Below are 16,681 nucleotides of genomic sequence, written 5' to 3' on the forward strand. Positions count from 1 at the left end.
ACATTTTTCAATTTCATTCTTTTCATTTTCTCTAAACAGACTGAGCCGTGCTCTGTGTTTTCTCTGAAAGGACTCCGCATCTGCTCCTCTTACGCAGAAATCGTATTTTTTTATTTAATAACAAATCTTCTTGAATGCTAAACTCAATCTTAAAATGAGTTTGGCAGTTGAACAAAACATTTACAGCAGCACAGAAGATAATTTAATCTTCCAAGTATTTTGTTATGGGATTCACGTTTATGAAAATGACTTGGAAATACAGAAGAATGTATATATGTAGTACAAATTACAGAAAGATAGAAAATAAGTTGATATCCTTGGAAAGCTATGTCATAATGCTATTTACAGAAGAGGATTTTTACTGATTTGTTTTCATGGAAACCATCATTCTTTAGGCTTAAGCCTTTCCAATTTTATTCTGTTAATGTTTTATTACAATATTTGCATAAGTTTCATTTTAATAAGCCTGTGGAGACAGGTTTCTTCCCCCCTATATTCCTGATAAGCTAACTGATAGTATGTAACTTGTTTTCAGACTGTCTTACAAGGGATGCTCAACGGTACAGGATTAGCTTGTGTAAATATTAGTTTTCAATGGATGATTCTTTGTGCAAAGGTCATAATAAAAGCTATTACTGTGGGGATGACATACTGATGATATTAGAGGATTTTGTAAGGCAGGGAAAGTTTTAAGGCTGAAATGGGCTAAGCCCAGATTGAACAGCCTGTGTCAAAGTGTTCAGCCTCCCAAGGAAGAGCTTCCTATCAGAAAGCATACTTCAAATGGCAAAAAACACACATCCTAGACTTGGCCCGGAGTCTTCTTCTTGTGTCTTCTGTTAACTCAACTCTGCCTCTATTTCTTTTTTTGCTGTTATTTACCTACCCGGTCCCTGAGATCATCCTCTGAGGCCCTCCTTTGTGTGCCCCCTCCTCGAGAGGTCCGGAGCGTGGCAACACAAGAACGGGGCCTTCTCTGCAGTGGCTCCCCATCTATGGAATGCTTTCCCCAGGGAAGTTCGCCTGGCACCTTCATTATACATTTTTAGGTGCCAGGCAAAAACGTTCCTTTATATCCAGGCCTTGGTTGATCTTATTGACATCCAACACCCTTTTAGAATGTGGCTTTTTGGGGGAGGGGGGATTTATTGGGTTACTGCTTTTGGTTTGATTTTATATGCTGTGGTGAACTGCCCTGAGACCTCCGGGTATAGGGCAGTGTATAAGTTTAATAATAATAATAATAATAATAATAATAATAATGCCCATCACTCTCTGTTTTCAGAGTTTGAAACATGGCTTTCTTTTTTATCTGTCCTTCTAGGCACAATTGTGGGCAATTTTAACTCATTATTATTTACATCAAGAGTAGCCAAAGTGGGGCTCTGCAGATGTTGTTCAACCTTCACAAGCCCCCCCAGCCAGCATGGATAATGGTTAGGGATAATGGGAGCAGCATCTCCAACAACATCTGGAAGGAACTACATCAATGATGTACAATTTGAATCCATCATGATGGATCTCTCTTCTTCCCTTTGTTTTACAGAAAGAAGTGATGCCATTACTTGTGTTGATGGAAACATCTTTGCTTATCATTGCGTAGCATATGCAGTAATTATACTCCTTACAGTTTGCTGAAAGCTTCAAATGCAAATAGTAATGAAAAGTGTCAGCTGATTTTCCAAAGGTAAAATGTATTCCTAGGAAGAGGGCATAGAGCACACAAGAAAATTAAAGATTATGAAACAGATAAACAACAACAGCTCAATCAGGCTGGAACATATACAGTAGCTGCGGAGAACAATCGGAGGAAGGTTGAAAGCTTTGCTTTAAGAAATCAAAGGTTTCAACTAGATGGTGAAAGTTAAACATGGGTGGAGCAAGGTGGACATCTTTAGGGGAGGAGATCAATGAGATGGGTACCATCACAGAGAAAGTCTTGCCATGTGCAAGTTTGCATTGCTCCTTGCCTGGTTTCTGATCACTGCTGGGTGTTCTGCTTTATTTAAATGTGACTTATACCAATAACAAGGGGACGCGGGAGGCGCTGTGGGTTAAACCACAGAGCCTAGGACTTGCTGATCATAAGGTCGGCGGTTCGAATCCTGCGATGGGGTGACCTCCCGTTGCTCGGTCCCTGCTCCTGCCAACCTAGCAGTTCAAAAGCACGTCAAAGTGCAAGTAGATAAATAGGTACTGCTCCGGTGGGAAGGTAAACGGTGTTTCCGTGCGCTGCTCTGGTTCGCCAGAAACGGCTTAGTCATGCTGGCCACATGACCCGGAACTGTACGCCAGCTCCCTCGGCCAATAAAGCGAGATGAGCGCCGCGAACCCAGAGTCGGCCACGACTGGACCTAATGGTCAGGGGTCCCTTTACCTATGTCAATAATGTAGTGGTGGGGAAGGGGAGGAAATGAATCATTCCATGGTGCCCCAGACATAGGAATGACTTGGGGGTCTTGGCCACCCCTGCTCCTGGAGTCTGGGCACAGAGATCCTCAAATCGCTGCCTAACAGCTGAGTGAGCAGACAGAGAAGAGAGAAAGAAAAAGCAGTGTACAACTCACAGGTGAAATTCAGGAGTCAATGATCAACCCTGCTCTCCTATAAAAGGCAGAATTGAAACTGGCCAGAAGGTTCACCTCCCTTTCAGATGGGCATGTAGTTTCATTTTCAGTTCTGACCTTGCCTTCTACCCTGTATGCTTCGCTCCTTTGCTGACGGAGAAGCCACACACACACAAAAGACTGATGAAGAAGTTACTCTGCATTTCTTCCTTTTGCCCTCCCAAGTCGCGGGAAACATTCCTTCCCCTCATGCCGCAAGAACACTGCTGTTAATATTATCAAATATTCACTGGAAAATGTGGCTCTCTCAGATTCTTACGTTAAAAGCAACACCTGAATGCCAAGAGAGCCAATACTTGATTCGCTGCAAATTGTGCTCATTTATTTGTGTTTATGTTGCACTCTGTAAACACTCTGTTTTTGTTGCAATGTGTAAAACTATTTTATTTCACTGCCTTGGCTCAATAAATATTTCTTCTTATTGCTCGTTAAAACAGAGAACTTATAAACTGTACCTCCAGAGCCTATAAAATGCAATTATCTCACTTCTATGGGGCCATTATGTAATTTTTTTGCAGAGTCTACTGTCTCTACCCAGGAGGTCTAGACTGGCAAACAATCCCCAAACATGGGGGTGGAGAAAGTTCTTTTCTTGGCCCTATAGCAAGAACAACGTCAGTTTCAAGCAGGTTCGCTTGGTCTGCAGTTGTTTTTGTCTTAGCTAGTCATTCTGGCTGTGAGCCAAAGGATCACACAATTAATTCCTTACAACCAAATGCTCTTTTAGCTTGCTTTTTGGGTCATAGGTCATATTTTGGGCATCACACCTATAACGTATACGGGCTTCTAGATTTCAGGGTTCAGAGTCCCAGATTGATTATGCATAAGTATAAGAATAAGAATTTTATTATTTATATGCCGTCCATCTGACTGGGTTGCCCCAGGCATTCTGGGTGGCTTCCAACAAAATATTAAAACATAGGTAAAGGGACCCCTGACTGTTAAGTCCAGTTGCAGACGACTCTGGGGTTGCAGTGCTCATCTCGCTTTACTGGCCGAGGGAGCCTGGGTACAGCTTCCGGGTCATGTGGTCAGCATGACTAAGCCGCTTCTGGCGAACCAGAGCAGTGCACAGAAACGCCGTTTACCTTCCCGCCAGAGTGGTTCCTATTTATCTACTCGTACTTTGACGTGCTTTCGAACTGCTAGGTTGGCAGGAGCAGGGACCGAGCAACGGAAGCTCACCCCGTCACGGGGATTCAAACCGCCAACCTTCTGATCGGCAAGCCCTAGGCTCTGTGGTTTAGACCACAGCGCCACCCGTGTGTGGCTTCCAACAAAATATTAAAACATAAAAGCCCTCAAACATTAAAAACCTCTCAGTAGCTGCCTTCAGATGTGTTCTAAAAGTCAGACAGTTGTTTATTTCCTTGACATCTGATGGGAGGGTGTTCCACAGGTCGGGTGCCACTACCAAGAAGGCCCTCTGCCTGGCTCCCTGTAACCTCACTTCTCGCAGTGAGGGAACCACTAAAAGGCCCTCAGAGATGGACCTCAGTGTCCGGGCTGAACAATGGGGGTGGAGACGTTCCTTCAGGTCTACTGGGCTGAGGCTGGGATATATGGGTAGGATCCCTGAGTCTGTATATAGCTGAGGGAAAGGGAAAGGGCATCGTCAGGGGCTGGACCCCTAAGAGAACAACAAATGTCGTATTAAGAACATCTCTTTCGTCTTTTTTATTAGCGAGAATGGAGTGGGGGGGACCACTGTTATGCAAAGCATTCCTCTGCAAGACATACTGGCATGCATGTTCCCACCATTTAGTGAGCACCTCACTATCATGACCATGAGAAAGCCAACTGATAGGACTGAAAGAAGCAAAGAGTCAACAGAGAGATGCTTCTAAGGAATATAGTAAAGCAACTGGGAGCCATGGGATCCAATCTGAGGTGAACACTTGGTCACCTGACCGCTAGAGCCTATTTAGATGACCACATTTCCACACATTTCCCAGTGGGTCCGTCGCCAACAATAGTTCAAGTATTTCTCACAGTTAAGATGTCTACTGCTACAGCAAACTGACACATTCTTTGGAACAAGCTTATATAACCCGTCTGTGAAAGTTCCCAAGTGTGGAAAACCATCTTCTGGGGTTAGGAAAAGCAAGACAATACTGTGCATTAGATTGTACACAACTGGGCAACTTGAATAGAGCTACAAGGAAAGTGGGAATTAGAAGAAGGTTATGCCTCAGAGAATTGAAGGTTCTAATTACTGTTACAGTAGATACTATAGTTAATTAGCAAAAAAAAATGAAGTGTGTTAGCATGTCGAGATTTGCCTGTTTTCACATGAATTTAGATATATTTAATTCCGTGCACTTTAAAATGAGATGGCGTGTCATGATATGCTTTACTCAAAAAGAATAAAGAATCCAAACATATCCTAGGAAAATTAACTGTCTGAATCAAACAGTGGCCCCCTATATAAGGGCTACATTATATTTGGAGCCACTAATTCACTATTTTAGCAGCAAATTCGCAGACCTAAAAGGCATTTTTTTTCTTACCAGGAGTAGAGAATCGTTCCGACAACTGAGGTAAGCTTGCTGTTTTCCTGTTTCTGCTTTGCAAGACCAAAGTCAGCTGGAAATAAAATAAATAAAGCAAATTTATTTTCCTTCAAAAGGTTCAATTACTGATTATAGCTGGAGCAAAAAAAAGTTCCCTCATATTTGATCTATTATCCCCAGCACCTCATTTATGCATTATCAGGCAACACACAATAATATTTGCTCATCTTCTACTCTTATCTTTGCTCTGTGGCCTGGTTCGCATGTCATGGGACGTCATGGGACGCCCATTCATGATTTACTGTGAATGAGCGAGAATGCCAGTGCACACTGCTCAAATTACACACACACACATGCCCTTTCCTTTCCCACGCTGGAAGAAAAAATCTACAGTGCTGACTTAGCATTTATGTATGACTCAGCATTCACAGTTTGGCTTCTCTCCTAAGAAACCACAAGAGCTGGTAAATATGTAGCCAGCACTGTGGCTTGATTCCTCCCAGATTCCTCTGATGTGCAAAGCGGGCCAGTTTTTAGGCGGTAGATGGCTCGATACCAATATATAATGCTTATAGAATTTGTTTGTCCTAATGCTCTTATGCCACCAGCCTGGAAATGAAACACAGTTTAAATAGATATCAAAATCCATTTATGAAGATTAGAACTGAACAGATGCCAAGCTCAACAACATACCAGCTATAGGCACACTTACTTAAGCAACTTTTGAATTTAATCTAAGCTTCTGTTCTTGGCAGCAGCTGAAAAGAAGCAATTCCCTGAAGCCCAATCCTAGGGTGAAACCTTTGAAAAGGTCACTTAAAAATATGTTCGTTGTCAGTGGATGCTTAGGGTTCAACTCTTACCTCAGGGCAAAGTATGAGTTTGCAGGTGCCAGACTCCTCTAAATTCCTGGACCCAGTAAGTGTTGAAATTTAGTCAAGCCTCCAGAACCCTTGGATCCAGCAAGGGTTAAAATGTAAGGCAGACTAGTTTATGAAGAAGAAGAAGAAGAAGAAGAAGAAGAAGAAGAAGAAGAGGAGGAGGAGGAGGAGGAGGAGTTTGGATTTGATATCCCGCTTTATCACTACCCAAAGGAGTCTCAAAGCGGCTAGCATTCTCCTTTCCCTTCCTCCCCCACAACAAACACTCTATGAGGTGAGTGGGGCTGAGAGACTTCAGAGAAGTGTGACTGGCCCAAGGCCACCCAGCAGCTGCATGTGGAGGAGCGGAGATGCGAACCCGGTTCCCCAGATTACGAGTCTATCGCTCCTAACCACTACACCACACTGGCTCTCAACCATTTATATTTAAATGGTTCATCACCCCAGGCTAGCTTCCTCATGAGGTCATTGCCTGGGGTGAGGAACCATTAAGAGAACGAAGGGAAAGGTGATGGACCATTAAGGAAACGAAAAAGAGGGGAGGATGTGTCAGATTGGAAATGGGTGGAGCACCTCCTCCCTCTTCTAAATAGTGAGAAGAAGGAAAGGCACAGTTTAGAGTTTTAGCACTGGCTGCGATGTGACTTAGAGCAGAAAAGGTTGCAGGCTGCTAAAGGAAACAAGTGAAAAAGCCATAGAGGCAGAGCATGGTGCTTCATGTTTGTTTGAACCCAAGGCTGCAGTGATGGGAGAAACAATTGGGGGAGTTAATGCTGGGAGCCCCTCCATCAGGTTGTATATATATGTAAATAAACCATGTATCCGTCTCCATATACACAGCAGAGAGCACGGTCTTGTTGTCTGGGCAGCCCAGGACCTCCATACACACTGCCCAGGCTTGTTCGCTGGAGAGATCACTTCAGCTGCTAACACAGGAGAAGGGAAAAAACCACATGGGAGGCAAAAGTTATGAGTTACCAGGATCTGCAGCCACAGCTGGAACTGTCATTCACCAGCAATTTGACCTCACCTCCAGAGGTATACTCCATTGTCTCTCAAGACTGACGAGTGCCAACAACAATTTGGACAGCTCTTAAGATAGCGTAACCATATTCTGCATGGGGGTTCCTGAGATCAAGAAGCAAGTTCTCATCTATGTTTGGATGCCACTGGATGCCAATTTGAATCAAGATGGCAGATTGAACCTTTCAAAACTGCATCGATTTGAACCACTGAGTTCAAAATTTTACTGATTTTGTTTGACCTCCTGAAGAATGCTCCATGAAGTTCTGCATGCTGAGATATAAGTTGACATAATACGTCCATGTTCAACTCCCTCCCTCTCACAAATATACAGTATTTACCTCTCTAAGGCTGCCAGCCTATGCACACTTTTTGGAAGTGAGTAAGTGAGTCCCATGGAGGGAGACAGTGGAACTGATTTCTGAGCAAACAGGCTATGGGGAAAGGGAAATACTATGATATGTGTTTATACGTATTTTACAAATAGAAGGCTCAGAACGACACGACAAACCCTAATCTGCCCAAAGCGCGGGGGGGGGGGGGCAAAGGATGGGACAGAACTGGAAATCTGGTTTCCTGCTGGTGTCCAAACCATCAAATGATCCTTCCATTTACTTCAACCTATAGAGCAATGACCTATTAGTTAATCCAAATGCCAAACTTCCATGCCGGGCTTATTCGGTTCTGAAAAGTGAAAAATGACAAGCTTAGCTATTTTTATTTATTTATTTATTTATTTATTTATCATTTTTAGTTATTTTTGACAGAGAAATGGATACTGGACACAAGAAAATGGGATATGTTGTCAGAAGCTACTGTTTCACCTTGAATCATAGCTGAAATGCTAAAATTTGTGTTGTTTTGTGATGATGCCCGTTTATGCCTCTTGCCCTGTTATTTCCCCAATTAATATGCAATTGTAATACCATAGCTACTACCAGTAGTACTCCAGGCTGTACAAAAAACAAGAAAACAAAAAAAACCCAGACTGAAATCGCTCTGGCATTCAGTATTAAACACTGTAAAAAGAAATAAAGAAAACAGGTGTGAACCAACTGTACCTCCATGAAAGCAGGTCACTTTGTTCAAGTAGCTGTTTCCCACATTCTTTATACAACCACTGGGAATATTATCCTGACTCGAGAAAAGCTTTTGTCACCTGCATCCAATTTAGGGTTTAGATGGATGTGGTGCCAGTTTTAGATGTTTACATCAGTTCAGCTAGAGGTAATGTTTTAAGAGCTTTTAATGCTACCTTGAAAACTCAACACACATTCTTCTGTTCTAACACAAGCTTTGTAAAAAAAATAAAAAAAAATAAAGGTGTCTTGCAAGTTTACAGTAGTAGCATAGCACCAAATAAGACAAGGCTGGAGTAACTCCACTGTCTTGCCTTCTCTCCATTGCATTCCATGCTAACGTTTTTCAAGGGCTGTTTTGGGCACCTTGCAAAAGCTGTTCCAATCCTCTACTGGAAAAGGTTGAATGAGCGAGAAGATAGGCTACTAAACATAATGCAAGAGCACCATGCAGTGGCCGCCTGTTTTAATGCAGCCTGTCTCATACTTAAAACTACTATTCTAGAAGGTAAAAACTGCACAAACAGTAAAACAAGGCACGACTCCTCTGTTACTAGGCAAGCTTTGACAGTGTTTCAAATGCACAAATACAATCTGAAGTGATATAGTAACACTGAGGACCATAGGATGGAATGCCCATAACATCTGTATAGTGTTAGAATTACCGTATTTTTCGCTCTATAGGACACACTTTTCCCCCTCCAAAAATTAAGGGGAAATGTGTGTGTGTCCTATGGAGCGAATGCAGGCTCCTTGGCTTCAGCGATAGCAATGCGAAGCCTCCGAAGCGCAGAGGGAACGCTCCCTCCGCGCTCCGGAGGCTACGCGTTGCTTTTGCTGAAGCCCGGAGAGCGAGAGGGGTCGGTGCACACTGACCCCTCTCGCTCTCCAGGTTTCAGGGATAGCCGCCTGAAGCCTTTGTAGCGCAGCGGGAACTCGCGCTGCGCTCCGAAGGCTTCGGGTTCCTTTCGCTGAAGCCGGGAGAGCAAGACTCTCCCGGCTTCAGCAGAGAGGGAGAGCTGTGCAGCACCCCTTCAGCCAAGCGGGAGGAGAAATGGAAGGGGCTCCATTTCTCCTGCCGCTTCGCTGAAGGGGCACTGAGCAGAGAGGGGGGGAATATTTTTTCTTGTTCTCCCCCTCTAAAACAAGTTGTGCCCTATGGTTGGGTGCGTCCTATAGAGCGAAAAATATGGTAGTATTGCACACAATACTGCATCAATTAATGAGGAGAAAAGACTGAATTTGAAAATTATTGAGAAGGAGGGGAAATTCTGGTTCAAGATTTTTGATGCGCTTGCCTTGCTTTTGAGATTGCCAAGGGGGATTTGTGAATGTCCGTCCTTTCATTCTACAAGTCATCTCACCAGGACTTGCACTCTACAACCTTTGCAGGCGGCTGCACTTTCATCTAAGTCCAGAGTACGGTATCAGGAAGTAATTCCTCCCATGGGGTTTTTCCAGATCAGAAAGGACAGGCAGTCAGGGAGATTGCAGACTACAGGAAAAACATAGACTGATGGCGGGGTGGAGGGTGGTAAGCGAAGCTCAAAGTCCCGTGCCAACCTAAATTCTCTTCTTCTTCTTTGCAAATCATCTTTATTGGTTTATTTTAATTGACATTCATAGAATCACATTATAACATCTCAGTTCTTCTATGGCTAAACGTGTATTTCTAAATAATAATAAAGAAAACAAAAATTTGTGCTTAATCGATTGATTCATTCGTATTCCTTTTATACTCGACTTCCCTCCCCTTCTTACTTGGGGACCGGAGAGATGCCAGCCAATTATATATACATTAGTTAAAAAGAAGCTATATTATATAAGCATGAACAGAATCCCAGCGCTAACATGAAGATGATACTAGGGAAATCCTGGAAGAACGAGAGACTGCAAAATGTTTAAAACAGAATAAAAGTTGTGGAAGTTACTCTACAATACAAATAAGCAAATGGAAGCATAAACCTGCCTTCCACAATCTGAAGCCATCCAGCTTTTCTGGACTACAATTCCTATCAGCCCTAGATGGTATGGCCAATGTTCAGGGATGGTTTAAGTCCAAAAAACTAGAGAGGTCAAGGCTAGGAAATTTAGCCTAAAGCAAATAGCCAGGTTCCATTTTTACTAAGTCTATCCATTTGATTCAGTGTTTACGTTTCACATGGTGTGTGTTTTTCTTTCCCTTTCATCACCAGAATCACAGGAATAAAAGAGAGGAGGCAGAGTAATAAAGACTGCAAGCCCTGTTTACTTGGGAGTAATGAGTAGACAAGGGTTTGGTATCGGCTGTTGGCTTGCCCTGATTTAAATGTTATTCTCCATAATGTCAGGGCAGCTGCTTTTAGGCACAAAGCAACGGCCTCTCTTTTCAGTCACGTTTTTGGAATTTAACTTGGTGAGTTTTAGATATTGTGGCTTCCTCAATGGGTATAATGTGTTAGACTGCTTTTTAGGTTTATGAATGTTTTCAGCTTCTATTTTGTTCTAGTTTCGCATTGGTTTTAATTCTTGTATTGTGTTGCAAACCGTTTTTGAGATTGCTTTTCATAAAAAGCACTAATAACTGAAATTCATAATGCTGTATGTACTTTATCTTTATCTAGATTTTAACCCTGCTTTGTAACATTCCCCCACAAAGTGTCAGAGAACGTTATTATAAATATATATCCCAAACCTTACTATAAGTATACATTCAACCAAAACATAAAATAACAAAAAAGTGCAAAACACATTAATGATACACAAATCTAATGACAGGGGGTTTTTTTACTTTTAAAATCAGCAGCAGAATCATAATTATGAACCATATATTTAACAGAATGTTAGGCTGTGGTTCAAGTCAGTCACTGCACAAATTATGGGATAAGGTACACTTTACCAGTGTAGGAGAATTTAATCTGAACTTAGAAATTATGGTTACCAGCTTCGGAACAAGTCAGGATATTAAGCCAACTTCAAAACCATGGTTTGATATCCTAGTTTGTTCCAAAGCTGGCAACAACAGTTTTCTCATTCAGGCAAAATGGGACATTATGATTAGAGACTTCCTGGATTGATTTCTTACACCACAGAGAGAGAACCGAAGGGGCTCTGTGTATGGGCTTGTTTAAATGTGGGCTTATTGAGCTGAGATATGATTGACCATTCCAGCCAGTACTTTAGGCTAAGAAAGTACCACACTGGGTTATTCTTGTGTGGATAAAAGGGAGAGAAGAGGAACCATGTACACAGACCTGAGGTCCTTGGAAGGCAAGTTCAAGAAAAATGAAATAAAGATATCACATTGTCCTTATGCTCCAACCCTACCTGTTAGCACAGGTGTACTACTGCACAGGGAAACTGCTAACACATATAGTTATCACATATAGAAAATAGCATTGGGCCATCTCTTCAAATATTACAAATTGCATCTAAGGCAGTGTGTATATAATTATTATTATTATTATTATTATTATTATTATTATTACTTATACCCCGCCCATCTGGCTGAGTCTCCCCAGACACTCTGGGTGGCTCCCAATCAAGTGTTAAAAACAATGCAGCATTAAATATTAAGAGCTTCTCTAAACAGGACTGCCTTCAGATGTCTTTTAAAGATAGGATAGCTGCTTATTTCCTTCACATCTGAAGGGAGAGTGCTCCACAGGGTGGGCACCACTGCCGAGAAGGCCCTCTGTCTGCTTCCCTATAACCTCACTTCTCACAATGAGGGAACCAAGGCCGTTTAGGGCTTTAAAGGTCAGCACCAAGACTTTGAATTGTGCTTGGTACTGGGAGCCAATGCAGATCTCTCATGTTATGTGGTCCCGGCGGTCAGTCCCAGCCACCAGTCTAGCTGCCACATTCTAGATTATTTGCACTTTCCGGGTCACCATCAAAGGTAGCCCCACCTAGAGCGCATTGCAGTAGTCCACTGCGTACCAGGTGGAGCTGGCAGACAGCTGCCCTGGACACATAATTAACCTGCATATATACATATAAAATATCTGCCAGTCATGATGGAGATGTTGCTCAATTGCTGGAAACCACAGGAGGGGATGGTGCTATTATGCTCAAATCCTGCTTGCTGGTTTCCCACACACATCTGGTTGTGGCCATTGTGAGAACAAGATGCTAGACTAGATGGGCTATTGGCCGGATCCAGCAGGCTCTTCTAGTGTTCTTGTGACTATGCACAGGCAAATAAAGGAGTGCTCCATTTAATACAAGGATGAGGCGCCTTCCACCCTGCAGATGTTGCTGTACTCCATCTCCCATCAGCCCCAGTCAGCATGGCCAATGGTCAGGAATGATGGGAGATGTAGGCAAACAGCATATAGAGGAGTAGAGATTCCTCACCTCTGGCTTAAAGGGCTAATAAATAGCTCGCAATTTCACAACCTCCATGGAAGAGATTTGATATGTTTATTGGCATCTCAAAGAGCCACATGATTTGCTATGCTCAAAGCACACTTAATTCTTCCTAATCCAGCCTACTGGGTTTTATGCTGCTCTACATCTTCCGAAGATGCAGAAGACAAGACAACCATTCCCAAAATGGTTCAATTACAGTTGATGGTTATTTAGCTATTAGTGTGATAAAGCCTTGTCTTTTCGAGGTTTGTTGCGGGAGGGGGGGGAGGTTGGCTGTAAGTGCGCAGTGACTTAAACACAGGCTCAGAAGCTCATAATCACACTATTTAATTATTCATGAAGCCTAAATGAGAAATGGAAACATTAAGAAAGCTCGTTTGCCCCAAAGGAAACAAAGCTAATGCTCCCCCCCCCACAATCCCACACTACTTATTTGTTCTTCATCTAAGATATCATTATTACAGCACACTAACCTAAATCATGCTACCAACTTTCAGAGACACATGCCCTACTCCAAGCAACAAATTAATTGAATGAAGAATTATTAAATTCCTAACTTGCAACAACAGTGAAGATTACCTCTCTCTCCTTCCTTCTGCCTAATTAAATACTAAGACACTGTGTGTGTGTGTGTGTGTGTGTGTGTGTGTCTGTCTTTATGTCTGTCTGTCTGTCTGTCTGTCTGTCTCTCTCTCTCTCTCTCTCACACACACACACACACACACACCAAGGGGGTACTTTCATCTCAACAGTATCCACTCCAGGCTGAATGAATATGGACTCAGTTGTGTGCCATTGAAGGATATGTCAAACAGATACTGAAACTAATTAAATAATGGGTCAATATCACCCACAACTACCCACCATCCGCTTATTCCATTCCCACTTCGACAACTGTTCGCCAAGTAGCAAACACACTCGACACAAATCTGGCCTCAGTCTGGATAAACGTTGGACAGTTGGCTCTTTGAAAGTATATTTTACATCAAAGGAAGTTGCAATGACATTGAGCCCATTTGAATTATATTCTCCTTATGTTTGGAAGGGGAACAAGGCACTGGGTGTGCCTCTAACCACCAAAACTATGCATCAGTGGGTGTACATAACATTTAAATAAGGTGTATATATTTGAGCTGATATCATTACTGGATTGTGAATCCTGCCCATGTTCAGGAAATCACATCAAGGATTAAGAAACCAAAATATGTACAAATTTGGCATAAAGACTCCTTGTTCCCACTTTGTTCCTACCTCCACACGATCAAGGAAAACCCCAAAGGAATATAGTTAACCACAGCTTCTCCTTACATGTGAACTGAAAACTATGTTTAATGGCTTCCCAACAATACAGGATTTGGAATCCAAATTCCAACATGATTGAAAACCCTTAACCATGATTCTTGGTTCCATGGTTTAATGTTGGCATCCAAATCCTGTCTAGTTTGAAAGTCTACCCATAGTTCCCAGTTCTCGCAAAATAGAAAGCCAGAGTAAACTACAGCTTCCTGGTTTGTTTTACTAGTTGTGCAAAGTAAAAGCAGACTACAGAGACAATAACTCTGGCTTATTAAGCCAGAATTTGATCATCCAAACAGAGCAATTGTCACCCTGACGTTTTTGGAGAAAGGCCAGCATTACTAATCTGAAAAACAAAAATGTGCTGTGGCAAATCGTGTTCCCTTTTTTAGAAAACCAAAATGAAGCACCTGGACTAGAAGGAAACCACAAGAGTGTAAAAACAGAACAGAAGCCAACCCAAGAACTATGAACAATAGAAGGATTTAAATAATAAAGCAATAACGCAGAAGAAATGTATTAGTTTCCCCATACACAGGAAAGATACAAACAGTATAGTATTGTCTGGAAAGAAAAGGTTTCGCTTGTAGATATGCATTAGAAATGGTTTGGTGATGTCATTTATTCTGAATTAATTTACTGCAATTCACAGTGGAAAGAAATTACTTTCTACTTAAACAGTCCAAGGTTACAAAACTAGAACTTACTGATGGTTACTTTATCCTTATCTCCCAGCATGATATTGTTTGGAGTGAGATCTCGATGGACAATTCTCTTCTCTTTGTGCAAATACCGAAGAGCTAAACACAGCTTTACAACAAAGAAAAGTCTTAGCGCAAATGCAAAGCCATATTCGCCAGCAATAATCAAGGGGTAGCTTAGAACCTGGGGACGTGAGGAGCAAGCGTCTTACAGGAAGAGTTGCAACTAAACTTTGGAGCACAAAACCATTTAAGAAAGCCATTTGCTATAGGGAGGGGCTGTAGCTCAACAGTAAAGCTCCTGTGAGAGGTGTGATGGGAAAGTTTATTTTTGCTGGGGCAGGTTGGGTCCCCGAGTATTTTCTTTTTCTTTTCTCTATGCCTCTGATTGGCCGAGGTTCAGGGAGGCGGGAGTTGAAAAGGAGAGGATTTGGAGGCAGTTAGTGAGTTTTGGAGGGAGTGTTGGGAGGAGGTTTTGGAGTAGGTTGGGATTGAGGTTGGGAGGATAGGTAGGAAGATAGGGAGTGACTCCCAAACCAGTGAAACCTTGGGTCTATTAATTGGAGTACCTCAGGAGTAGGGTTGTCTAAGGGGTGTGTAACTGACAGAAAGCACCACCTTATTAAGAACCAAAGTATTAAGTTAAGAACCAAAGTATTAAGTGTGAAACAACTGAGAAAACCTTGAAGTGAAATAACATTGTAAACTGAAGTATCCTAAGTTTTATCCACTTCCTTGTTAAATAAAATCATTATTGTTTATTTGAACAAATCCTGCCTGAGACTCCAAATTACTAAGTTTTCCCTCACGCAAGTCCCCCACAAGATAACCTGAGGTAGCTTGAGAGAATTTGTCGAAGTGGTATTCTGTGAGGTGGGTGCACTATATTTAAGTGAGTGGACGGGCCCAACGGTGCCAGGGGGAAAAGAGCCGTCGCGCCTGTTGCAACAAGCAACACAGACAATATTGGGCTAATGGACCAATGACATAAGTCAGATTGCTGGGTTCCCATGCACAGCCCTCTTAGCTTTGTATCTGGGAGGTGGGCTGGGACAGAGATGGCATTGCTTCTGGTGGAGTCCTGTGTTCTTGTGCATTTCTCAGAAAAGGGAAGGGGTGGCGTGTACAGCAAGCTTTGTCATTTTCACTTCTGCTGATGATCACCAGAATCTTACATTCTCTGCACTGACTCAACTAAGAAGCTCCGTTGTAATATGCTTCAGCACCAGTGACATTTAGTTTATTCCACCTTGGGCGCAATATATCATCAACTGCATAGCGCAGGCAACATGTACGCACTTTGCAGAGTGCAAAAGGACAGATCCCTGGCTGATAAGCAGCGATGAATGACTATCCTAGCAGCAAAAAGCAAGACAAAGAAAAGCAACGAAGATACGCGCAGGTCCTTACTTGAATGAATATGTGCCATAGTCTGTCTTCTGTAAACTGTTGCTGCTTCTCCTTCAAAGAATGAAAATGTTCTCCCAGCGGTGCCCCTTCTATGAGCTCCATGACTATGTACAGCCTGTCACCTAGAAGCAACAAAATGAAATAGAAGCAGCAAAACAAGAGAAAACATTTCATTTATGTGCCCAGTGATTGGCCAGGAGGCATTATCCAGGTATACCCCCTGAGCATTTTGGAATCCAGTCTGACCAATGATTCCTGTATAGGCAGACTAAGTGGCTTACCACTACTCTGGCAGGAATGTAACAGCAGAGGGATCTGTACCACCAGAGGAAAATGATTAAATGGTTAAACCCTTACAATGGTGCCTTCTCAAAAATCCCTAAAACTGGACCAGTACAAAACACTGTGTGGCATTCAGCTGTGGTGCCCCACTTGTGCAAGAGAGATTTACCATTCCTCTCATCCTGCCCCACTCTCTATGGCCCCCTATGAAGCACCCAAGTCTGAATTTAGAATACTCATTTAAACACCCTTAAAATATCCATGACTTCCCTTCTTCTCTTTCTATGGTTCATTTTGCAAATCATAAATCTCTGCATATTTTACATAAACTAAACCATTCAGTATTCCTTTATTACATCCATAAAAACTTATTTACACTGTTGAATTTATCTTAATGCTGCCAATGTTTTCAAGTGTACACAATTTCCCCCCATATATTCAATAAACATTTTCCAATCTTCTTTAAACATAGGTTCTTCTTGTTCTCTTATTCTATATGTTAAGTCCGCAAGCTGT

General features: G+C 42.3%; 1 protein-coding gene across 5 annotated transcripts in view; it reads right to left on the reverse strand.

The window, feature by feature from the left end:
• NEK10 (NIMA related kinase 10) overlaps window positions 1-16,681 on the reverse strand; it is a 107,988-nt gene that overhangs the window by 52,581 nt on the left and 38,726 nt on the right. For all 5 annotated transcript variants that reach the window (XM_083705577.1, XM_083705575.1, XM_083705576.1 and 2 more), the window contains exons 21-23: window positions 15,884-16,005; window positions 14,480-14,582; window positions 5,138-5,213 (exon numbers count right to left, since the gene is read on the reverse strand). In XM_083705577.1, coding sequence (XP_083561703.1) covers window positions 5,138-5,213; window positions 14,480-14,582; window positions 15,884-16,005 — 301 coding nt within the window. The remainder of the gene's footprint in view (window positions 1-5,137; window positions 5,214-14,479; window positions 14,583-15,883; window positions 16,006-16,681) is intronic.

The sequence above is a fragment of the Podarcis gaigeae genome (genome assembly GCF_964106915.1).
Source record: "Podarcis gaigeae genome assembly, chromosome: 12".
Classification (NCBI taxonomy): Eukaryota; Metazoa; Chordata; class Lepidosauria; order Squamata; family Lacertidae; genus Podarcis; species Podarcis gaigeae.